The sequence below is a fragment of the Myotis daubentonii genome, chromosome 9, assembly GCF_963259705.1.
Source record: "Myotis daubentonii chromosome 9, mMyoDau2.1, whole genome shotgun sequence".
Taxonomy (NCBI): Eukaryota; Metazoa; Chordata; class Mammalia; order Chiroptera; family Vespertilionidae; genus Myotis; species Myotis daubentonii.
In genome coordinates, this window is record NC_081848.1 from 13,677,432 (window position 1) to 13,703,182 (window position 25,751).

General features: G+C 40.3%; 2 protein-coding genes across 9 annotated transcripts in view; both read right to left on the reverse strand.

Annotated features, from left to right (window-relative positions):
- CWF19L2 (CWF19 like cell cycle control factor 2) overlaps nucleotides 1-7,132 on the reverse strand; it is an 86,110-nt gene extending 78,978 nt beyond the window's left edge. For 2 of the 4 annotated variants that reach the window (XM_059707963.1, XM_059707960.1), the window contains exons 1-4: nucleotides 6,977-7,132; nucleotides 5,050-5,160; nucleotides 4,189-4,311; nucleotides 526-636 (exon numbers count right to left, since the gene is read on the reverse strand). In XM_059707963.1, the coding sequence (XP_059563946.1) occupies nucleotides 526-636; nucleotides 4,189-4,311; nucleotides 5,050-5,160; nucleotides 6,977-7,069 (438 nt within the window). In that variant the 5' untranslated portion in view covers nucleotides 7,070-7,132. Of the gene's footprint in view, nucleotides 1-525; nucleotides 637-4,188; nucleotides 4,312-5,049; nucleotides 5,161-6,393; nucleotides 6,802-6,976 lie in introns of those variants that run through there. The other 2 variants (XM_059707964.1, XM_059707962.1) reach the window with 2 other exon arrangements.
- Nucleotides 7,133-22,608: 15,476 nt separating this feature from the next.
- The window catches only part of ALKBH8 (alkB homolog 8, tRNA methyltransferase), a 58,166-nt gene continuing 55,023 nt past the window's right edge, over nucleotides 22,609-25,751 (reverse strand). For all 5 annotated transcript variants that reach the window (XM_059707965.1, XM_059707969.1, XM_059707966.1 and 2 more), the window contains exon 12: nucleotides 22,609-23,819. In XM_059707965.1, coding sequence (XP_059563948.1) covers nucleotides 23,265-23,819 — 555 coding nt within the window. In that variant the 3' untranslated portion in view covers nucleotides 22,609-23,264. The remainder of the gene's footprint in view (nucleotides 23,820-25,751) is intronic.

Below are 25,751 nucleotides of genomic sequence, written 5' to 3' on the forward strand. Positions count from 1 at the left end.
TTTAAGGCATCTAGATCAGAGTCTGACACATAACAGACACTCCAACATTAGTTCCTTTTCACCATTCTTTCTTCCCTGTGGCTGATAGTATATAAATAGCATTTCTTCCTCAAGCAAATGAACAATAACCCAAAATCTGTGAACTAGCCAATTCTAAGTATTGCTATGAAAATTATGACATGAGGAGAAGGAAAAGAAAACTGTGATGAAACTCTACTCACAGTAGAAAGGTCAGATAAAGATAACAGTACAGTCCTCAATACACAGGAGAAAGTGCCCCTGCTCTATCGAGAACCAGAGGCAGGAAACTTTCTAGAGGAATTAGAACAGAGATGAGCACTTACTTTCTCACAGGAGGAGGGGAGTCTAAAGGCTCAGCAAACAGTATTACTGCCAAAAGTATTTATAAAAGTATATGGTTTTCAAAGTCTAATATTTTTACTTAATAAATTATAATCATCTTTCATTTAATACTAATCTATTCTTACAAGTTCACACTTCTTTGTTTAAAATCAGGTGGCTTACCTGAACACCTTGGTTGTCTTCTTTTTCTGACTTTTCACCTTTCAGTTTCCAGGCCTTTTCCTTGCCAGAAGTCTGGGGTGGAACAGCCTCAACCCACTCATCTTCAGAGCTCTAAGAATATTTAGCATATAAGTAAATTTTCAAATGTCCACACTTTCATATGAAAATTGTGTGCTGTTAAATAGCAGAAATTCAGCTTCCTAGAGAAAATTCATATACTATAATTCCCCTTTGAACAATTACATTGAAAATTTGAAGAAAGAACATGTTAACTATTTAGGAATGTGCTCATGAAGCACCAATCAGATCACTTCTAAGTTCTTAGTAGTATATTATTAAGCCAAAGGAAAGCCAAACACAGAGATCAGAATGCTGGATAAAGAACTCACTTCAACACAGAACTGCAGTGCCTACCACATCAAGTAGAACTAACATCTTTGCTTAACTAGAACAAAGGGAACAACACCCAACTAAATGAGTTTGCCTCAAAGTCTCAACTGTTGAGAGTTCTCTAGATCTAAAAATGCTCAGATCTCAGTTAACAGCTAGGCTGGAAAGCATTTTGCTTACTGAGTGTAAGTTACAGATTGTTAAATTAAGTGGCATTTAGTCAACATAATCTAAGTGCTCAACAGGTTTTGGGGTTTGTTTTCAACAAATATATCCATCAACTCTTCCATGTTAAGTGCCAGAATAAGAGTTTTACATATGTTATCATTTTAACTCCTTAAAACAACCCAACATGAAATATTATTTTGGTTTTACAGACAAGAAATTAAATAACTTTCCCAGGTTCCATGGCATCCAAATAGGAAAACCAAGATAGAATGTAGGTCTGTCTGGCTCTAGAATCCATTCTTTAGAACTGAACAACTCAAGTGTAGGGAAGATCCTAGAAATCACCCCCTGCAAACCGCCTGTTAGTGCACAGCAGAGAAACTCGGAGCCAACGAGGAAACAGTGGGTTTGCTGAATGAAACCAGTACTCCTTCATTCCACAAAGTTCCTAAAAATTACCTAACTAGAGAACGAAAAAATACGTCTTGTGAAAGGTAAAATCCACATGGTGCACACATATTTGTCTCTGGCATTTCAACTGCCAAATGTTTACCAAAGCAGAGCAGATTTTATTAATTTATTCATTCATTCACGTATTGTTTTCGATTTAGAGAGAAACCACAAAACTACTTATTTACAGATAGATAGATAGATAGATAGATAGATAGATAGATAGATAGATAGATAGATAGATAGAGTTACAATGTTTTAGGATAACCAATATAAATATATTTCTGGTCTACTCATATTCATATTGTCAAATCAATTTAGAAAGACCTGGTTCTTACCACTTCGTGTTAGCCATTAAAAAGAAAATTTAACATAAACAAATTGGAAGACAAAAATCACATGATCAAATCAATTGACACTGAAAAAGCATTCGACAAATTACAACACCCGTTTTTCTTAAAAACTCTCAGCAAAGTTGGAATAGAGGGATCATATCTCAACATAATAAAGGCCATATATGACACACCTACAGTCAACATCACAATTAATGGACAAAAACTAAAACCAATTCTTCTAAGAACAGGAAAAAGACAGGGATGTCTGCTTTCATCACTCTTCTTCAACATAGAACTAGAAGTCCTAGCCACAGCGATCAGACAAGAAGAAAAAAAAGGCATCCAAATTGGAAAGGAGGAAGTAAAACTCTCACTAATCGCAGACGATGACATGATATTGTACATAGAAAACCCTAAAGACTCCACCAAAAAGCTGCTAGATTTAATAAATGAATTTGGCTACGTAACAGGATACAAATTAACACCCAGAAATCAATGGCATTTTTATATACCAAAGAGAGGCCCAGTGCACAAAATTCGTGCATGGAGGGGGGAGGGTCCCCTCAGCCTGGCCTGCACCCTCTTCAATCCAGGACCCCTCAGGGGATGGATGTCCAACTGCCTCTCGAAATCCAGGACCACTGGCTCCTAATCGCTCGCTTGCCTGCCTGCCTGCCTGCCTGATTGCCCCTAACCACCTCTGCCTGCCTGATCGCCCCTAACCACCTCTGCCTGCTTTCCTGATCACCCCTAACCGCTCCCCTGCTGGCCTGATCAGCCCTAACCACCTCTGCCTCGCCCCACACCGGGGACCCAGGATTCCCTCCTCCAGCCAGTCACAGGCACCCAGGACCCGGGCTTCCCTCCCTCTGGCCAGCCGCAGGCACCCAGGACCCGGGCCGGCTTCGCCCAGGCCGGCCACAACCACGGGCACCCGGGGACTGTGGGGCGGCGGCTTGTCCCTCTCCCGGGCCGCAGCCCCAGCCACTGGCTCCTGGGACCGCGGGGCGGGCAGCTTGTCCCTCTCCCAAGCCGCAGCCCCAGCCTCTGGCACCCAGGATCTTGGGAGTGTGGCTTGTCTCTCTCCCAGGCCGCAGGCACAACCGCTGGCACCCGGGACCGCGGGGCGGGCAGCTTGTCCCTCTCCCGGACCACAGCCTGGCTGGTCCCCATTCCTCTCTCCCCAGTGTTGAGTGTCTGAGCTGTTATGGCGTGACGGCATGAAGGTGTGACGACCATTTGCATATTAGCTCTTTATTACATAGGATATACTGGCTACTTGACAAAACTATTCAGTTGTATTTCTCACTATGCAATGTACCTCATTCTCATGTAAGATAGGATTTCATGAGCCAATGCTCATGTATACTGCCAAAAATTTACTTTCTGAAATTACAAGAGGGCCAGACTTTGAAATATGGTGATTCACCTCAGAGTTTAACCTGTGAAGATCATTCCTAAGAGATAAATCATCTCTAATGATCTCTGTAAGCACAATATACCTCTTTCTTCCTGAAAACAAGTGTGAAGAGTTTGGCCTGCTTTCCTTTCCTTTGTGAGTCCTCTCTGTCATCCCAGGACTGGCTAGAGACAGAGTAGATCCAGCATTATCTTTCTTTTGGCCCCAAAGAAAATATATAAACATATTCTACTTTTAAGACTTAAATATTAATTTCCATGAAAAAACAAATAGGGACAACAGACTCTCAATGCCTCGCAGCTCCTTCCCTTACTTGTACAGTACTCCCCCGCTTCTCCTAGTTTTCCAACCGCTTCTGCTGAGTGTCCTTTCTTGGCTCCTCAGTGCTGTTCTTCTTCTTTCTTTTCAGTTCCCCTGGGCCAGTGGTCAGCAAACCGCAGCTCAGCAAACCGCGGCTCGCGAGCCACCTGCGGCTCTTTGGCCCCTTCAGTGTGGCTCTTCCACAAAATATCGGCTCTTCCACAAAATACCGACTTCTGCGCGTGGGCCACAAAGTTTCAATCACACTGTACGTGCACGCCCACACGTGGTATTTTGTGGAAGAGCCACACTGAAGGGGCCAAAAAGCCGCATGTGGCTTGCGAGCCACGGTTTGCCGACCATGGCCCTAGGCAATTCATTTATTCTAATGTCTTCAATAAGCAGTGACTCCCAAACCTCATCTCCATCTTCTTACCTTTCTATCTCCTGAACATTTCCACGTAGATGTTTCCCAGGCATTTTCATATCCTTACTAGTAGTATTTTTTTTAAGTTCTCATATATTTTAAGTTTCCATATATTATTTCTTTAAAGAAAATTTTCTCAAGTAGATGCCTGCTTAGTTTTAGCATATACTTACTGATGAACTATCAGATGACTCATTGTTTTTTTCATACTTCTGTTCCTTGCTCTTCTTTTTCTTCTCTTTCTTTACTTTTTTTGAATGCTTGTCTTTTTTCTTCTTTTTCTTCACAGAGTGTTCCTATAAATAATCATTTTGAAAAAGTAAGAAGGGACTTAAATTTTATCTTACCTTAAAAGGAAGTATTTTAAGGTAAAAAAATTCTATGTTCTAAAAAACTTTAAGTTTTCAGAAAATGAGACAAGAAACATGACAAAATGAATAAAATATTCAAAGAAACCTTAACATGCTTCTATAATATATGCACTACTAATAAATCATAAAGCTGAGATATCTTATCAAAAATAAGTGAAGTTTTAATTTATTTGCAGATTCATTTCACAGATATAATCAAATAAACATATATACGCAAACATATCTATGTTATGTATGCATATGTATGCATATATCCTTCTATGGCTCCAAAGGATTTATAGAAGATTATTAGGCCATTTAAAATATAACAAGATGGCATAAATTAAAATTATGAAAAGAGAAAACAAGTATTGAGACAAAAAAACAACAACACATGAAATTAAGTTTAAAATGCATCAGCTTGCTACAAGAGGGTCAGAAATTTGAAGCTAAGCATGCTATCAGCCAATTCAAGTAACAAAATCTGCCCAATGTCATAATGTCCAAAATATTAAAATATATTTCTGCCAGAGATAAAACTATTCTGTAATGCCCACTGTGTGATATTCATTCTGCAACTTTTGAAATAGTCTATAAAGCTGCTCCTCCAATATTAATTTGAGTAAATGCAAAAAAAGTCAGACATGTAACAGGTTTACATCAAGTAAACCTGTTAGTATTCACCTGTGAGAAGTGTTCAATCCGCTCATTCACATCAGGTAGCATCCATGTATCCTCACCCCGAAGTCGTTTAAGTTCTTTACGCCTTTCTTCCTTCTCAAAATTGGCTTTAGCCTAAAATGATGGAGGGGAGTGAAAAGTGAGAGGGAGAGGGGGGGAATTAACACTGAGTCAACTGCTTTTCATAAAAACAAAATCTTCTCTCACTTTCATACATGTTCTCATGAATCAACTGTCCCTTGTCAGGAATTTGCTTCTACCAAAATGTAGAAAAGATTTTGGTAAAAAAAAAAAAAAAAAAAAAAAAACTCTCTTTCCACATTACCAATCAAATTACCAATCTTTACTGAATTGAGCCATCAATCAAAGACAGAATCCTGGGACCTATTCTAGACCCTCCCTTTCCTTAAGCTCCCAACCTAAAGTCTGACTCGCATCTCTTTCCCCTTCACCATCCAGGTGCTACTGCCTGAGACTTCTGTCACTCAGTGACTGACCTCCCAACTTCTACCGCATCTGCAATGCCCATAACCCTCTGGCCACAACCCCAAAGTACTTCAGGAAGAATCATCTTTCTAAAAACAAGTGATCAGATTGCTAATTTTTATTCATCCTTCAACAATAGTCAAATAAAGGAAGTTCTTCCTGGGAGGTTGTTCCTGCCCTCTGATTCTCTCCCCAAAGTCCAAAGCTGGGGACTTTCAACCTCTAGTATCTCTCTATTATAAAATTTATCACAGCTTACACACACTACTCCTTCCAAAAACTGTCTGAAATACCAGAGCCTGGCCTGTACCCTCTCCAATCTGGGACCCCTTGAGGGATGTCCGACTGCTGGTTTAGGACATCCCTCTCACAATCCGGGACTGCTGGTTCCTAACTGCTCACCTGCCTGCCTGCCTGCCTGCCTGATTGCCCCTAACCACTCTGCCTGCCTGCCTGATCAACCCCAACTGCCCCCCCACACACACACACCTGGCCTGCTCACCTCTAACTGCCTCTGCCTCCCCAGCCACCATGGCTTTGTCCGGAAAGCCGTACAGAAGGTCTCCCGGTCTAATTAGCATATTACCCTCTTATTAGTATAGAATTTGTACATGTTACATATGCTGAAACCAAAGAACACTGGCCTTTCACTTGTCCCAGATTAACCATCCACTCTTCCCCCCTTTCAAATCTGGCTGTCGTCCTTATGCCTTCTCTTCCTGTCTCCTCTACCTGCTCCTTCTCATCAGCACTGGAAGCCCTTTAAAACCTTCTATCTCCAAACAAATGAAAATGAAAGCCCTCACTTGTACTCTATGATGATCTCCTCTCCATTTTCCCCTTCATTGCCACACTTCTTACTCCTTTTCAGATCATTCAATACCATTCACTGCCTCCGTTCTCTCCACCTGAATGAGAAATACAGTGTTCCTCTAAGTTTTCTGGGTCTCTGCTGTCAGCCCTCGCTCGGATCAGTAAGGGTATAGGACACGCCAGGAATTGATACCAACAGTGCGACAGCATGAAACGGCCAAACACAATTCACCCCAATGCGTCTCGCATGTGTTCCTGAAAATGGGAATGTTCGTTTCACCCACAGCAGGAGCGAGGGCTGGGGCTGGGAAATGCGCCGGGGAGGCTGGTCCCTAGCAGCGGGGTCCCTGGCGCCAGACACGTCCAGGAAGAACCATGGAAGAGGGAAGGACACTCAAGAGGACAGACACAGGGCTTCCCGGAGAGAACATGAGCAACCGGACCTGCCAGCGCTTCCAGGACGCGGGAGATGCCAAAAGCTCGCGCGTCCCACAGGGAGAACCCCTTCCGCCCAGATAGATGACACTGAGGCGGTGAGAGGAGGTAGAGTAGGGGGAGGGCCAGGCCTCGCTCCCAGAGACCTCCATTCCCTCCACTCCAGATGGTTCCAAAAGCCCCACAACCCAAGTACCTGGCGCAACACCTCGGCCCTGGCGATCCGCGTCTGCTCCTTACGCTCTTCGATACTCCTCGCACTTTCAAACCGACCTCCAGCAGCCGCCATCGTTGTTGACGTCGTAAAGCTCGGAAGCCGTCGCAAAATCTCGGTTTACGGCTGTCGTAATTTAATACACCAGCAGGACTTCCTACCTGGGAAGGAACGGGCGTGTTCCGCCGAGAGAGCATGCGCGGCGCTGAGTGCGCCTGCGGTTCCGGCGGGTGCTCCAGCCCAGGTTCCGGGGCGGACGGGACGACTGCACTGAGGAGCCGCCCTCCTTCGCTTCTTGGGGTCCCCCGGACCAGGATTAATGTCACTGTGCTGCATGCACGATGCCAACAGCTTTCCGACCTGTTTCCTCTTAAAATCACCCGAGTAAGGTAGAAACTCACAGAGGTTCAGTCCGTACATCTCTCAGCCTGTCCACAAAAGTGCCCTTTTCGGCAAAGAACTTCCCCGGCTGGAGCAATGGGCTGCAGGGAGACTGGCCTGAGAGGTGGCCGGCGGGGCTCAATTACTTGGAAGATTCGATATTTTGCTTTGATGGCTTCCCCCCCCCCCACCCCCACCCCCACACACACTCACACCCCATATGAAAAAGTCATGTGAACTTTGCATTGCGTTCCTTAATTTATCGCTGCTTATTTAAGCCGTTATAAGTTTTACACTATTTATTTTCTCTGACCTCATATTATTTGCTCACACTTATTCATCCAGCATTTTTCATTACAGTGTGCATTATCTATTTATTTGGGTAGTATTCGTGGTTTTATGTTCGTGTCTCCCAAACTTTAAGTTGCATTACGAAGGCATTCTGAAATATTGACCAAGGGCTTTGAGATTATATTTATAATCGTAAAGGTAAAGAAGAATGGAGAATAATTATAAAGTAGATACCTTAAAGATATTACAAATATAAAGATAAATCCAGATTGGGTAAATATACTTCTTTTTCCAGGTTTTGTAAAATTGAATTTGTGTTTACGAAAAACTTTCTCAGGAGTTTCTGCCTCACTAATCTATGGCAATCTTAACCTTGAACATGTAATCTTTGTTTGTTTGATATATAAAATAAGAATGTACTCATTTTTGTTATAGAAAAGTGAATTTTAATTTACTAGTTGACCTTGGAATATTTAATCCACTAACTACACTGACTAATTTTTATCATAACTCAAATGATATTAAAAATCTTCTTCAGGTTTTGTGGGGTTTCAGAAAAATATCTGTTGCCCCCTTGTATCAATTATTATGAGGCAAACAAAAATAAATGACAATTATAACACAATATGCAAAATTATATGACAAAAACTTTTAAATCCTACTCAAGGCAAAAAGACTAGAACAAATGAAGACATATACCATGTGCTTGAAAAAGGCTCAACATCATAAAAAAAAAAATCAATTGCCCATAAATCAATTTCTAAATATAATGCAATACCAATAAAAATACCAACAAAAAAATGTTGGGGTCAGGGAGTGGAACTAGACAGGTTGACAAGAAAAATGGGGGAACAGCAAGTTGTTTTGATGAGTTTGAATGTGGCCACACCTGATAGAAATCCATGGTTTAATTAAATGAGGGGTATTGTAATAAAGAGCCTGCAGGTAGCTGGTTCAGGTTTGTTGCAGAGAAAGATAAATATCACATGATCTCACTCATATGTGGGGTATAATGATCAACATAATTTGATGAACAAGAATAGATTTATAGACAAATGGTAGGGGAGGGGGTGTTAGAGAGCAACCAAGGGACTTGTATGCAGGCATATTAGCATAACCAATGGACACAGACACTGGGGGGGGTGGTGGCATCCCCGGGGTGGGAATGGCTAGGGTGGGGGGGGAAGTCAATTGGGGAAAAAGAAGACATATGTAAAACTTTAGACAATAAAAAATAAATAAATAACTTTAAAAAAGAGATAGAGGAATATATAAACAAGTAGAAGAATATACCATGTTCATGGATTGGTAGAATCAACTATTAAAATCTCCATACTGTCCAAAGCAATCTACAGATTTGATGCAATTCATATAAAATACCAATGGCATATTTCAAAGATCTAAAACAAATAGTCCAAAAATGTATATGCAACCAAACAAGACCATGAATAGCTGCAGCAATTTTGAGAAAAAAGAACAAACTTGGAGAGATCACAATACCAGATATCAAGTTATACTACAAAGCCACTGTAATCAAGACATCCTGGTACTGACACAAAAGGGCATATAGATCAATGGAACAGAACAGAGACCCCAGAAATTGACCCAAGCCATTATACTCAATATTTGACAAAGGAGGCAAGAGCATACAATGGAGTCAAGATAGTCTCTTCAACAAATGGTGTTGGGAAAATTGGATAGATGCATGCAAAAAAAAAAATGAAACTAGACTACCAACTTACTTCATACACAAGAATAAACTCAAAATGGATAAAAGACTTAGATGTAAGATGTGAAACCATAAAAATCCTAGAATAAACCATAAGCAGTAAACTCTCAGACATCTCTTATAGCAATATGTTTACTGATACATCTCCTAGGGCAAGGGAAAATAAGGAGAAAATAAATAAATGGGACTGCATCAAAATTAAAAGCTTCTACACAGCAAAAGAAACCATCAAGAAAATGAAAAGGGAACACACTGTATGAAAGAACATATTTGGCAATGATACATCTGATAAAGGGTTAATATCCTAAATGTATAGGAACTCATACAACTTAACAAAAGGAAAACAAACAATCCAATTTCAAAAGGGGCAAAGGACCTAAATAGACATTTCTCCAAAGTGGACATACAGATGTCCAAGAGACATGAAAAAATGCCCAAAGCCACTGATCATCAAAGAGATGCAAATTAAAATGACAATGAGGTATCACCCCACACACGTCAAATGGCTATGATCAACAAATCAGCAAATGACAAGTGCTGGAAAGGATGTGGAGAAAAGGGAACCCTAGTACACTGCTGGTGGGAATGCAAACTGGTGCAGCCACTGTGGAAAACAATGTGGGGGGAAAAATTAAAAATGGAACTGCCATTTGACCCAGTGGTCACACTTCTGGGACTATGTCCTAAGAAACCTGAAACACCAATCAGAAAGAATGTATTCACTCCTATGTTCATAGCATAATTTATAATAACTAAGATCTGGCAGCTGCCCAAGTGCCCATCAGCAGATGAATGGATAAAAAAGCTGTGGTACATTTACACTATGGAATCCTATGCAGCGGTAAAAACGATGGATCTCTTACCCTTTGAGACAGTGTGTAGGGACCTGGAGAGTATCATGCTAAGTGAAATAAGCCAGTCAGAGAAAGACAAGTATCACATGATCTCACTCATATGTGGAATCTAATGACCAAATTTAAACTGATGAACAAAATAGATCCAGAGACATAGAAGCATGGAACAGACTGATGAATCTCAGAGGGAAGGTGCGGGTGGGTGGATGGGTGGGTGGGAAAAGATCAACCAAAGAATTTGTATGTGTATATGCATAAACCATGGACACAGACAATAGGGTGGTGAAAGCCTGGGCCTAGCTAGAAGGAGTCAATGGGGGGAGGGGAGAAGGTGACATATGTAATCCTTTCAATACTAAATATTTTTTTAAAATACCCTCAGATGAGGCTAAATAAATAAATAAAAAGAGGATATTGGAAGCACTTTGTGTACTAAGGAATCAGGTGACCGCTGTTTCACAGAGCATCTGGTGGTTGTGGTTGAATCTAGCCCAGTGGATGCTCTCCGTTCACATCCCACTCTATGTGGTCTATCTGCATGACTAGTCCTCTCCTGTCTCCAGTTTTCCCTCCATTGGGGTACAACTGGGGCTGGATTGTAAGGCTGAAACCTGGTCCTGTGCCCCAGCTCAGTTGGAAGGAAGCTTTGGAATCTCCCCTACCTGACAGCTTCTTTCCTGGGGCGAGGCCCTGCTTTTGTTATCTCTCGCACTATTTTGAAAGGATCTCCCAACCTATATGATTCTGATTCCTACCAGATTACTACGAAGCCCCATGTTCCCCTTGGCCTGAATCACTTGGATAGTAACACCTGCCCTAACCAGAGCAGAATTGGTTAAACTTCCTTGATTTTGATAGCAGTATTGTTGTTCATGGAGGCAGCCATATCCTCTGACCCTGTTAGTGTCTCCCAGCTCTTGAAAGCATTTGACTTGCACTCCCCATTCAATAGAAACACTGATATGTTGTGTGGCAAGGGGTCAAGATAATTGATCTGCCCAGCCAGAATGGCTCAGTTTGTTGAGCGTCATCCTGTGCACCAAAAGGTTGCCAGTTCGGTTCCTGGTCAGGGTACATACCTGGGTTGTGGGTTCAATCCCCAGTTGGGAAATGTAAGGAAGGGAACCAATCGATGTTTTTCTCTCACATCTGTGTTTCTCTCTTTTTCTATCTCTGTTCCATTCTCTAAGCATGTCCTGGGGTGAGGATTAAAATAAAATAAATATATAAAAAAATTTTAAAACAAAAAGATAATTGATTCCTCCCATTTCATTAGGTTTGAGACCCCACTGTTTTGCCAGTTGAGGCTTTCACTGGTTCGGGACTTGGGATGGCTGATTTTTAGTTCTCTAAGCAAGGAAAGTAGGGAATAACAAACTATGAATTTCTGTTTTTAGATGCAGAAAGTTCACTGTGTTTTAAGTAGCAATCAACTCAATTATCCATAGTAGTGGAAGGGAGTAATGACATACTTCTATGCAGCATTGTCCTAAATCACGTATGCTTCGGAGCACAATTATTTTTCCCAGCAGATTTACTTTGCTAGTTATGCTGTGCCTGTAATTTTATTAAAATGAGTCTGCTTTCCCTGAGCACTGTGCCTTATAATCATAGGAGGAGGCATCACAAAAGACTGTTTGGTGGCAGGAGCTAGTCAGTCTCGGCTTAGATGTTTTGATTAGCTGCTTACTATAGAAGAATCCCATGCATCTGTTAAAGAGCCAGTCATTGTGAGCTTACACATCAGGTAACAAGATCTTGCTGGGATTAGGGTGGAAGTGGGGTATAATTTGGAGTGAGGCATTAAACATGCAAGTAGTTATGGCAACAAAACACTAATAGGAGAACAACCTAGACAGAAAGGAAAAAATTCAAGAATACATTTATTCAATTACAACACAATGCAATGTTCACATGTTTCGGAACCATGGTTGTGTACTTCATAGTAAAAATAATTTTATACTAAAATAGTTAATCAAAACTTTGAGAGAGGATGGAGAGTGAGGATGAAGACAAGGAGAGGGAGAAGAAAAGCTCACATTTGCCAAGTGTGTTGTCCATGCCAAGAACTGTTCTAAGCAACTTACATGCCATAGTTCTTTCAGTCAGTCCTTGCAATAACCCTATAAAAAAGGCACTACTGTTATTCTCATTTTACAGACGGGCAATACAGAGCGGTTAAGTTATATAAGAGCCCCAGGCAATCTTGATTTCAACAATATCATTACCCACATTTTATTTTCTACTGCCCTTCACAACAGAAAACAGTGATGTTAAGTGTAACTTTAATAGAACATCAAAGAAAAAAACATTTCTTGCACTGATTAAGCCCTTTTAATCTTGGATAAAGATGATTTGGGGAGTTCAATGGAAAGTAGGGGTAGATAGTTCAAAACATATTTATATTTCTACATCTACATCCACTTTAGTCCAATCTTGATTATTTACAACAACAGGGCAAAGCATGTTATGGTTTTTAAAAGTGTCCCTGCTTGGGGCTGAGGTGAACACATCTGAGCAAAAATCATATGCTAGAAAGTGAACAGTCTATGGGAGCCTAGAAAAGGAAAAAGCTAAGAACAAGCACTGGCCACATTCTCGAAGAGGGAAGCACCGAGAAGACTTTGACAAGCCAATCACCAGAGAGACGTGATCTATTGTTTTGTCCATTCTTATCACAGAGTAAAAAATATCGACCTCAAAACTCTTCAATTATCTGTGCTAGCAATTCACCATAGCTAAGATCTGGAAACAGCCTAAGTGCCCATCAGTAGATGAATGGATTAGAAAACTGTGGTACATCTACACGATGGAATACTATGCTGCTGTAAAAAGGAAGGAACTCTTACCATTTGCAACGTCATGGATGGAACTGGAGAGCATTATGCTAAGTGAAATAAGCCAGTCAATAAAGGAAAAATACCACATGATCTCACTCATTCATGGACAATAGAGACCATTAGAAACTTTTGAACAATAATAGATACAGAGGCAGAGCTGCCTCAAACAGATTGTCAAACTGCAGCGGGAAGGCCAGGGAGGGTTGGGGGGCAGGAGGTAGGGGGGTAAGAGATCAACTAAAGGACTTGTATGCATGCATATAAGCATAACCAATGGACATAAGACACGGGGTGATATGGGAGGCTAGGGGACTGTCTAGGGCGGGGGGATAAAATGGATACATATGTAATACCCTTTGTAATACTTTAAGCAAAAAAAAAAAAAAAAAAAAAATTATCTGTGCTAGGATTCCCAGGCTGCCACATGACACAAATCCAGGGGACATCATTTGCATTTTTTATTCTATGGTTTCTACAGAACCCTTTGTTAAAGTTTAGTCTCTGGAAAAAAACGTCCTCCATTATATAGGAACCAAAGGGACTTGATCACTGTCTTACGACCTTGGGCACTGAGCTCCTGATCAGCTCTGGCCTCCCTATCAAAATTCAGTCTCTGGACCTGCAAACCTGAAGCCAAAGCCTAGGCTATGGTCATCACCAGCATCCCTTCCACCTCAATAGGAGGCCCGGAGTGGCAGCAAGTCTCCTCATCGTTCTGAAACTGCAACAACTGTGATAATTCTCTACTTTATATTAGGTTATATTAATTGAGTGCCATTTATCAGGTGCTAAATGTCTCACAAAGTAAACATGGTCATTCCCCAGGCAGTTTGTAATCTAAAAGGGCAACTCTCCAAAGCTATCAATGGTGCCATATAGAGCCATATGCTAGGAGGGTTAGGCTGCAGAGATTTGAGTGCTACCACTTCACTATGGCTTCTGCTTATTTCCTCGAATTCTAGCTAATGTTTCATCATGACTTATCATCTTGAAGGAACACCCAAAGGTCCGCATTATTTTCCTTTCACCTAAGTTATTCTGGGGCTATTTCCCACAGACCACAAAATCCTGTACATTCCAGTGTCAGTGTATGTCTAGAAAATAAGTAGAATAAATGTAAGAAGAACAATCATATCAGTAGGAAGCCCCATCCCATTTGCTAGGTTATAGCACATTTTCCCTTCAAAGTGCCTCAGCTCACATGAAGTGGTTACGGTGCACATGCAGAGCTCATGCTGCAGCTGACAAATTGCATTCATGAATCAGTGCCCCTGGAAAAGCTAGCACTTACCAAAGGAGGGAGGATGTGAAAAGCACATCATGGCATGGTGTAGAATAGCGATGCCTTTTTACATATGTCATCCCTCAAGCCAGAATTCCAGAGAAGTGCTCCTGGGACTGGGACAGCCTGCTTTATTGTACCTTTTCGCTTAAGGTTGAAATTTCCTATACCAGCACTGTCCAATGGAACTTTTTGCAAAGATGTAAATGTTCCCTATCTGCACTCTCCAAAATGGTAGCCAAAGCTACATGTGGCTGCCAAGCACTTGCATGCGACTGGTCCAACTGAGAAACTGAATTTTAAATCTTCTTCTTCTTTTTTTTTGTTAATCCTCACCCAAGGATATTTTTCCATTGATATTAAGAGAGAGTGGAAAGGAGGAGGAGAGACAGAGAGAAACACCGATGTGAGAGAGACACATCGATTGGTTGCCTCCTGCATGGGCCCTTACCAGGGCAGGGAATCAAGCCACAACCAGTAAGAGCACTTGACTGGAATCGAACCCAGAACCCTTCAGTCCACAGACTGACGCTCTATCCACTGAGCCAAACCAGCTAGGGCTTATTTCATTTTAATTCATGAAATTTTAGTAGCCACGTGGTTAAGTGGCTACTAACCATATTGGACAATGCCACTCTGAAAGAAATAGGACTTCAAAAAATTACCTGTGGTAGAGAACCACTGGAAAGCTCCCTGCCTGCCTCCACAGCGCTCCGCATTGAAGAAGAATGACGTCACTCATGGTGACCAGGAGGGGCGGGGGGAGGGTGACAATATGACAATAGCTTGCAATTTCTTTCTGTCATTCCGTGAACTGTAGGGGCCCAGCAGCAGCCAAACACCTCGGTGTGTTTATGACCCGTGGGTTCTGCTTCATAAACAAAAGCTTGGCTTACACCAAACAGGTCTTCCAAATGTGACTATACTTACAGATTGGGTTTACCAACAGTTAGACACCACAATACAAAATGCTCAGACAAAATTACCTTTTAGCACATGTCAACGTTTTACTCAACCCATTAATGAACGAACCAGCAGGAGGACAAGATCGCTGCTTGCAGAAGCATGTGGACAAATGAAATTTTAGTCTGTTAGGGAAGAAATGCTGAAATAAGATTGCTAAATTAGATACAAAACTGGTTATTTCCCTATGGGGCAATAAAATTCACTTCTCTATCTGACCCAAGAAGGAAGAAGAGCACAGGTGGAAACGAGGAAGGGAGGGTGGCCCCTCAAACTGTGGAGTAACTAACGCTGGATTTATCTTTCTAGGCACCCAACGTCTCTTTCAAATATCTGGACTTCTTTCATGGCAGTGGTTCTCAACCTCCTGGCCCTTTAAATACAGTTCCTCATGTTGTGACCCAACCATAAAATTACTTTCGTTGCTACTTCATAACTGTAATGTTGCTACTGTTATGAATCGTAATGTAAATATCTGATATGCAGGATGGTCTTAGGCGACCCCTGTGAAAGGGTCGTTCGACCGCCAAAGGGGTCGCAACCCACAGGTTGAGAACCGCTGTTTCAGAGGCTTTTCATAACCATTCCTTTCTTTTCCTTCCCATTGCTACCCAATCACTTTAGTTTCTTATCATTTCATTGTCAAAGGCAGTTAGTCAAACAAGTTTCTGTGCTGTTTAAGATTCAGGAATGCTTCTGAAATAACCTTTATCTCTACTGTGATAAATTGTTCATTGAACACCACAAAGACAATGGATGGAACTCAGAATCATGAATACCCTCCCCCTTTAAGAAAAGCTTAGTAAGTTTTTACAATTAAAAAATCAACTAATACACTTAAAATTCACCTTTAATTTTCAAATTTATTGTTGTTTTCTGAAGTATAATTATCTGAATGTGTAAGAAGCATTTGAAACAATTAAAAGGTGCCAAAGATCTTTAATCTGTTAGAAGGAAGGGAGGGGGGACACCAGTAAGCCTCCAATTTCTGAGTACTAAAAATAATTATCTTCTTTTCTTTTTAAGTTAGGTGGTTACAGATCAATACAGCGAAAATGTGAAGCATGCACGAGAAGGAGCAAATAATTTGGTATTAATGAAGCCCTGGGTGTGAGGTGGGAGCAGAGAGGTTTGAGGAGAGAGAACTAGCAGACAACAGTTTGAAAGAGTCGCACTTCTAAGGAGTTTGGATTTCATTGCTGAAAGTCACGGATGAAATTCAGTTAAGGAGACCAATTTGCAAGTTTCATGAAACTCATTTTGGTAGCAGTGCAGAAAATCAGAATCTCAGAGGGAAGGCGTGGGTGGGAAGAGATCAACTAAAGAACCTGTGTGCATAGATGCATAACCCTGAACACAGACAATAGGGTGGTGAAGGTCTGGGGCAGCGGGTGAGGATGGGCTAGAAGGGGTCAATGGGGGTAAAAAGGGGATATAGGTAATACTTTGAACAATAAAGATTTCAAAGAGAAAAAAGTCAGAGGTGAGGCTTAAGACGGGTGAAGAAATCAATGCATGAAACGTTTAGAAGCAGTAATCAGCAGGACTTGTAGACCTAAAACCTAAGAAATGATTGTGCACAGCACGAAGCAGATCATTCACCGTGATAAATTCTGAGGTGCAGGCTGTATGTGGTATGGAGTTCAGGGCAGGGGGTAATTATAAGAGCTGGAGAAGCTGGGAAGATTTTTGAATACCTAGTCATGAAGTTGTGCCTTCTGTGCGTCCTTGAGAGGTTGCTGCTTGCTAAGTAAATCACAGTTTCAGTGTGAAAGAATTGAGCTTTTTATCCAAGTACAGATAGAGAATTCAAAATCTGGCTTGCTCCTCGTTATTTAAAGAGCTAAGTAATTAAGTATTTCGAGTTACTCAAAGAATACAGTATTTAGCTAGAGTAATCTATGAACAAGTTGGAAATGTATGTTGGTAGTTAATCCAGCTACAAACCAGGTACCAGGGGATGGGTTATTTGCCCAAGGAATTCAACCACACCTAAACCAGTAGTGGCCGCGGGGAATCTGAGTGCGGTGAGGCAGACCGTGAACGTTCTGCTCAAGGTCTCACGAACGTGGAACACTGGCTTGGCTATGGAGACTGTGCATGGCTTTGTGAACAGGAATTAATTAATCCAGAAGCATTACTGCCGGTTATTAAGGTCCCGAGGCTGCGGAACTATGACAAGCCGCCTTTCTGGAGAACTGATGAGCTGTTGAGCTCAGCAAGAGGACCCACGGAATTACTGCCCGCAGCAGTGTAGCAACATTTCCCTTTTTGAAAGAACGATGAAACCACAGCTTTACAGATGAATGAAAAGCGGCCTACAGAGAGGACTATCAGACGTGTTTACGTCACGTCTTCCTTTTTTAAGAGGCGCTAATGCTTTGGGACTGCAGTGCTCATGGTTATGCATGCCTATGTGCAGCTCTGAGAGCTCCAATTTTCTCAGCAGTCTGTCTGTCGCTGTGCACATCTGCTGTTTGGCCGCAGCACAGTGGAACCCATCAATGGTGATGTACTAGTTATGACGTGTTGACGTTTCCATTATAAACTTTACTTTTGAACCATTTATGCAAAATGACTGGATTTATATTGCACTGGGCTCAGAGTTGACAGAATTTCAACCACCATTTGTGAGTTTTTATTTAGATTCATTATGTATGCCAGAGTCTTGTCTCTTACAAGAGCACAAAAAGCCTTCGTTAACAAGGAATAGTTTTTTAAAGATAAAGTTTGTCTGGCTGTTAATAGTGTGAACCAGGTCAATTTTGAATCGATAGAAAAATTAAATTTTTATGAACTCAGATTTCAAAAGTAATGATAGTATTATTTGTCATTTGAATCATTTAAGTTTGAGCATACTAATAATGTTTTTCTAAGTTTTATACTCTATAAATGACAGCCGAAAAAATAATGCCTATTTTCATTTTTATCACATAAAAATAATTTAAGTGCTTATCTAATATATCTCGAGAGCTTATCTAATAACTCAGTAGCTAACTAGTGGTTATTTAAGCACTAAACAGATGTCATTCAACAAATGTGTTACTATTTTATGAAGGAGTAAAGATTTCCAGTCATTAAAGAAGAACCAAATAATCAAATGTTCCATAATGTCTAAGATTATCTTTGTGTCATTATTTTTACCCTGAAACTTTTAACTAATAAAAATTTGGTTCAAAATAAATATAAGAACATTTAAAATAGTTTCAGTTCTGTTTCTATAACAAAGTCTCAATGGAATATTTCCCCCAACACTAATACAAACATAATCTGTTTTATTTGAGATGTTGTTAGCTTCCATTTAAATGGTAGTGCAAACATTTACTTTTTAGCATTTTTTGTTCTTCAGACAAACTGAAGTGATTTTAGTAAGGTTTAGTAATATTTAAATGTCACCTGTACCATTTTAAACATCTAGACTATTTTGAATTTTTAAATGCATGGTTATTGCCCTAGCCAGTTTGGCTCACTGGATAGAGCATTGACCTGGGGACTGAAGGGTCCCAGGTTTGATTCTGGTCAAGGGCATGTACCTTGGTTGCAGCACATCCCCAGTGGGGAGTGTGCAGGAGGCAGCTGATTGATGTTTCTCTCTCGTCAATGTTTCTGACTCTCTATCCCTCTCCCTTCCTCTCTGTAAAAAATCAATAAAATACATTTTAAAAAAATAAATAAATGCATGGTATCTTTACCAAGTGCACTGGAAGGTCTATTATTGGACCTGGTTGGGAGACATTAAGAATGTGTGATAATGAGTCATTTATTTGATAATAATAAATAGTAACTGCATGTTGTTATTTATAAAATCGTAAGACACAGTTGTCAAGCTCCAAAATTTGTGTATACTTTTAGGCCGTAAGAGTTAATAGTTTTATTTATGACATTGTAGATTAAGTTATTTATGTATAAAACAAAACTGGGAAATATACTGAGGATTTAGTATCCAGAGGATTTAGTATTAAGAGGACATTTCTTAAATGTAAACATATATTTTTAATGCATAGTTAGGTGATATTTACACCAAATAAAGTAGTGACACAATCACAGTGTTGTGCCTTTTGTCAGTGACAAAATAAAACCACTGTGGCAGTTAAACATTTTTTAATTAAAAAAAAAAATAGCAGCTGCAATTGCAGTCACCATCTGATTAAGTTTACAATAATCCACATTCTCCAAGATCCATGTTTTCTACACCAGCCCAAACGGTGAATTTATGAGCATATGGTAAGAATCACCACCCTTGCCCTAGCCGGTTTGGATCAGTGGATAGAGCGTCAGCCTGCAGACTGAAGGGTCCCAGGTTCGATTCTGGCCAAGGGCATATGCCTAGGTCGCAGGCTCCATCCCCAGTAGGGGATGTGCAGGAGGCAGCCGATCGATGATTCTCTCTCATCATTGATGTTTCTCTCTCTCTCTCTCTCTCTCTCTCTCTCTCTCTCTCTCTCTCTCTCTCTCTCTCTCTCCCTCCCTCCCTCCTTCCCTCCTTCCCTCCCTCTCTGAAATCAATAAAAATATATTAAAAAAGAAAAAATGAATCACTACCCTTGCATCCTTCAAGTCTTGCAAGCTCTTCAGGAATCTGGTATTGCCTTTGGCTTACTGTATTTCCTTAGGGAGGCCAGAAAGATTTTACCTTGACATTTCCTCTTTGGCTTCAAGGGCAGACAAACTACACAGATGGAGCCAGGCATCTGGCAGCCACTGAAAATGGGTAGTCTAAAGAGAAGTAACACACTCTCTGCCCACTTCCATGGAAAACATTTTGTGAGTTGACTTAATGTCCTGGCAAGAACAATGGTCTTACTGCTCAGGCAATTCTTGACTGACAGTGGCGGTTGCTATTTCAAAGCAGAAAAGCAACGAAGGGACTGATGCAAAGAAAGAACTTCTCCTGATTTTCTTTTTAAAATGTCAGAGAATAGAAAAATATTCCAATTAGCAAAAAGAATAAGTGATACATTTTAAGAATTTTTATCTTCCTAGTTAGTCAACATGGCTGACCGGCTTTACCTAGAATCTCAATTCTCAAGCACAATATTCACCCATTTAGGAACTGGCTAAAATCTTAATTATTTAATATATAAGCAGTGTCTTATTTTCCTCAACATATTTATTATAGAAAATTATGTAATTATATTGGGTTGTCCTTTGAAGTAATACTACTGCCAATATTTATGAAAAAAATTTTTGTTAATAATAAACCTTTTTCAAACAAGTGTTGTCTTGAAAAGTTGGTACATGAGAATCTATCTTAATTATGTTTTGATTGCATTTTGAAATTATAAAAATCATAGAATTCTGTCCCTGGTCAACTCAGTCTGGCTAGAAGTTTATAAATTTTATTAATCTCCTCCAAGAATATGCTTTTATGTTCATTGACTTTATTGGTTTTGTTTTCTATTTCACTGATCTCTGCTCTGCTCTTTGTTTCTCTTTTGCCTACTTTGCATTTTATTTGCTCTTCTTTTTCTAGTTTCTTAAGAAGAAAGCTGAGATCCTCGGATTTGAGATCTTCCTTCTTTCCTACCATAGGCATTTAGTGCTATACATAACTTTCTCGCTACGTACTACCTTAGCAGTGTGTTGGGAGGCCCTAAGCCCACCCCCAGGTTCAGTGATTCGCTAGAAGGATTCAGAGGACTCTGCACATAGCCATACTCAGTGTTATGATTTATTACAGCAGGAGGATGGCACAGTCAGCACAAGAGTACGTGGGGTGAGGGAAGCCAGGCACAAGCTTCTGAGAGTCCTCTCCTAGTGGAGTCATGCCTAATTCCCCAACAAGAAGTTATAATAAAAAATGTGAAATGTTGCCAAATAGGGATGCAGTTAGAGACAATACCCAGCTTTTCATTGGGGGTTGGCCAGGTAGGCACCCTTTGCCTGGCATATACCCAAATTCCACAGTGACCCACTCTTATTAGTTAGGGTGGTGGGAAACACCCCTCCCCTACTCTGCCCCCCAAATCTAAGTTTTCAGATTCTAGCCAAGGGTAGCAGTGTCAGGCTTGCTACGTTAATTTCTTTTTGCACAAATTCTAGTGTGTTGTGCTTTCATTTTCATTCAGTTCAAAATACTTTCTATTTTCCCTTTTGAATACTTCCTTAATGTATGGGTTATTTATATTCAAAATTATTGAGGATTGTTCCAGAGATCTTTTTGCTATTACTTTCTCATTTATTTTCATTGTTGCCAGAGAGCATATTTTGTATGACTTTAATTCTTTTAAATGTATTGAGTCTTGTTTTATGACCCAGATGATGGTCTTTCTCAGTAAATGCTCCTTGTGTACTTCATAAGAATGTGTATTCTGCTGTCATTGGCTAGAATGTTCTATAAATGTCAATATGGTTAAGTTAGTGAATTATGTTGTTTAAGGCTACTCTTATTCTATGTAGTTATTCTATCAATTATTGAAATCTCCAACTATAACTGTGGATTTGTCTATTAAGCATCACTAACAGTAACAAAGCATTTTTTAAGTAACCTAAGTAGTTCTATTAGAAAAGCTCTGCATGCTGGAAGTAAAGTATTAAAAAAATCCATGATTTTCCCTTCTGCGTGGTTATTTGACCTACAGCTAACTTTCTAGCCTGTTTCATCCTGGAAACTTGACTAACTGGTAAGTTAAGTTGGTAACTATGAAATATTTTTAGTTGAAAAATAACCCCTGATTGCTCCTGGACTGGAACAAACTATGAATAAACTAGAAATACCCAATAATGACACCAAAGATTTGGTTGTAAGAGCACTATTAGGTCAGACTGACAACTCTAACTTTCGCTATGTAAATAAAGGTGTTAAGAGCATATTTGGGATCCCTTCAGCACCCAGATCAATGCATTAGGAATACCAATTAACTCTTGGCAAAAAACGTCAGGCAGAATTAGTAGTTACTTCAGCCCTTTAAAACTAATCTTTTGTTGTTGGGTAACCCCCAGTCCTGTTTTGCTTTCCCATGGCATTTATCATTATCTGGTAGTGGCATTATTTATGTATTTACTTATTGTCTGTCTTCCCCTCCACAACGACAAGGACTTTGTTCTTTGTCCACTGCTCCCCTCCCAGTACTTACATCAGTAACTGCTGCACAGTAGAGGCTCAGCAAATATTTGTTGGATGAAGCTCCTACTAATGTATGGGTATCATCTGACTGACTAAAATTTGCCAAGCACCTACTATGTGTCAATCCTTATGCTAGTCAGGAGTGATGGCACCGTAGTTATCGTCCATGACTGTATGGAGCTAAGAAATCACAGATAAAATTTCAGATAACTTTCTACTAAACAGAAATTTTCTTTATTAAAGTATATGATTTCTTCTACATGATTCTACATAATTTAATTCATTTAGTAACACTTTATAACAAAAGTTTATCTTCAAAATGCTATACACTTATCCCTGAATCCCAAATACTTCACAAACTACAATTACTTTATAAAAAACCATCCCTGTTCCTCCCTATAGGAGAAGCCTACATGTATGGGTAAAACAAGGTCAGCAATAGTAGTAGACTAAATGTTTCCTAACTAATCTCCACTTTCAAACTTCTCTCAGGTGTACTCCTTTAGTACTTTACAAGTTTTCTCTTTAATTAAAAAGTCTGCTGCCCTAGCTGGTTAGGCTCAGTGGCTAGAGCATCGGACTGCGGACCAAAGGTTCAAGGACACGTACCTTGGTTGCAGGCTCCTCCCCAGCTGGGCCCTGATTGGGGCATGTGCAGGAGGCAACCAATTGATGTGTTTCTCTCACATCACTGTTTCTCTCTGTCTTTCCCTCTCTCTTCCAATCTCCCTAAAAATCAAAGGAAAAATATCTTTGGTTGAGGATTAACAACAGCAACAACAAAAAAAGATTGCTAATTTAGTCTGCTTTTTAAGAAAAAAGCTGAGTGTTTCTTTCCTGTCTATGATATGTCCATTGAGATCATCAGACCTTTTGAAGAATCACACACCAGTTCCCCTGGTCATAGTAGCTCTGCAGAATGCTGACATTATTCAAAGTCTGGCAGGCAGCTTCCAATTCTCCCTCACAGAACACATGGTAGTAACGATGAAACACAGGGCCTGGGTCATGGGTTCCTGCTGGACCAAATGGCTCAGCAGGTTTGTCTTTACTTGCATTTCCCTTAAGGTGCCAGGGAACCAGTAAGTCTTGAGAATGAAAAGAAGTCCTGTTAGTGTGAATAGGCAGCTTGCAATTAGCAACTTCCTTTGAATTACTTCTTCCTTTCTGAAAGTCATTAATGGAGGGTACGGAACATGCTGAATCTTGATGGCCCGTGTCAGGCACTGGCTCCACAAACTGCTCCTGTGCTGATGGATCACTGTTGATCTCTTGCCTTCCTTGACTAGTTCTGTTTTCTCTGAGATACTTGGACTTCTTCTTCTTATACTCTTGTTCCATCGCCCACACATAAATGAGTGCCTTCCCACCAGGTCTCAAGAGTCGGGCAAGTTCTTGAAGAGCTGCCATTCTGCGCTCCTAGCAAAAAAAACATGTTGCCATTTATCAACCAGGAGGAGACAGAGAGAAAACAAAAATATAACTGACAGTAGGACTGCTCTCAATTAAGATAAATAGCCCAGAAAATCTAACAAAATATCTTCTATAAAACAAAAAAGGGAAAAAAAGGTAAGGGGAATTTTGTTCTGTTACTGAGTGGTTAAAAAATAGTGTTGAAGAAGGAAAAGGAAATTTTTATTTCCGCTAATAAAATAGAGGCATAGAGTGTTTTCCATTTTGTTTTGAATTCAGCTAAGGTTATAAGATATACTAACTAGATACTGGAGATTCTGCTGGAGATTCCAGCACAGGGTGATCTATAGAGTTACTGCTTAGATCAGGGGAGAAATCACTGACACCCAAGGAAGAGGATTTTTTTTCTTATAAAAAATGTAAAATTCACTTATTTTAAAATTCGAAATATGTGACTAATTGAAGGCATAAAGTGACATACTACTACCAGTAAGTACCTTAACTGGTAGTAGTTATATATATATATATATATATATATATATATATATATATATATATATATATAGTCGTGAGAATGAAAAGAAGTCCTGTTAGTGTGAATAGGCAGCTTGTAAAATACATACATACATATATATATATATATATATATATATATATATATATATACACACACACACACATATATACATACATACATACATACATACATATATATATCTTTATTGATTTCAGAGAGGAAGGGAGAGGGACAGAGAGATAGAAACATCAATGATGAGAGAGAATCATTGATCGGTTGCCTCCTGCATGCCCCCTATTGGGGATCAAGCCCGCAACCTGGGCATGTGCCCTAGACCAAAATCGAACCTGGGACCCTTCAGTCCGCAGGCTGATGCTCTATCCACTGAGCCAAACCAGCCAGGGCAAGTACCTTCCTTTTGAAAAAAGAATAGGGGAAAAAATTGAATGGGAAAGAAGTGAGATTCTGATGTCAGGGATGAGTGAGAGTTGAGAAAGAAAAATGGAAACAGAAATAGAGAGGAGGCTCAAAAGCTGAGGTGTCTATTCAAGAGGCACAGAGTTCTCTTAAAATCTTACAGCTACACTTTAAAGATGAGCAGGTTGCTGTGGACCAAGGCCACCGGGCTCTGAAGGACCTTAGGATGGCTGGGCAAAAAACGTGCTCTAAAGGACACTGACTGGGTAGCTTTTGGGGAAGAGCACACCCCAAAACCAAAGGCCATTGCTAACTCCTCGAACTCCTGAAATGAGACCCTCAGCTCCAGGTTGGCCACTCTACTTGAGAATCTACCTGGCACTTGCTACAAGGCCAAGGTAGCGAATGCTGGCTTGGTAGGTGACTTTGAGAAGCTAAATGACCTGAAGGTTCCTGTGCCAGAGGATAAATATAGTACCCTGGTGGATGGTGAGGAAAGAGGAGATGTGAAGTTTTGTTGAGTTTTGGTCACTCTTAAAGGCCAGGATTGAGCAATATGGGAAAGAGCTGGAGAAGATGAAGAACATAATTCCATTTGATCAGATGAGGATTTGAAAACTAGACAAGAAGAGGCATCCCTACTGGCCTCCCAAGCCAATTGAGAATTTACAAACTTGAGTCTGGGAGAAAGTGCTGGCTCTCATATACAAACTCGGACATTAAAAATAATTATGTGGTGAAAAAAAATTAAAGATGAGTAAGTCTCAAGGTAGGATAAAAGGTAGAAACATATGCAGCAATAACAACATACAGTCCATTAGGCTTCTGTTTAACTAAGTACAACTCCCATGTAACTCATCTCCCTTCCACATGCTCTCTTAACAAGTGGTGCAAAATGTGACAAGAGAATGGAAAGAAAAGAAAAGCTAATACGAGTCCCAACTAGTAAAATCCATGAACATTTCATGCCACTTTAGCTACAAGTTCTGGGAGAGAGAAAGACA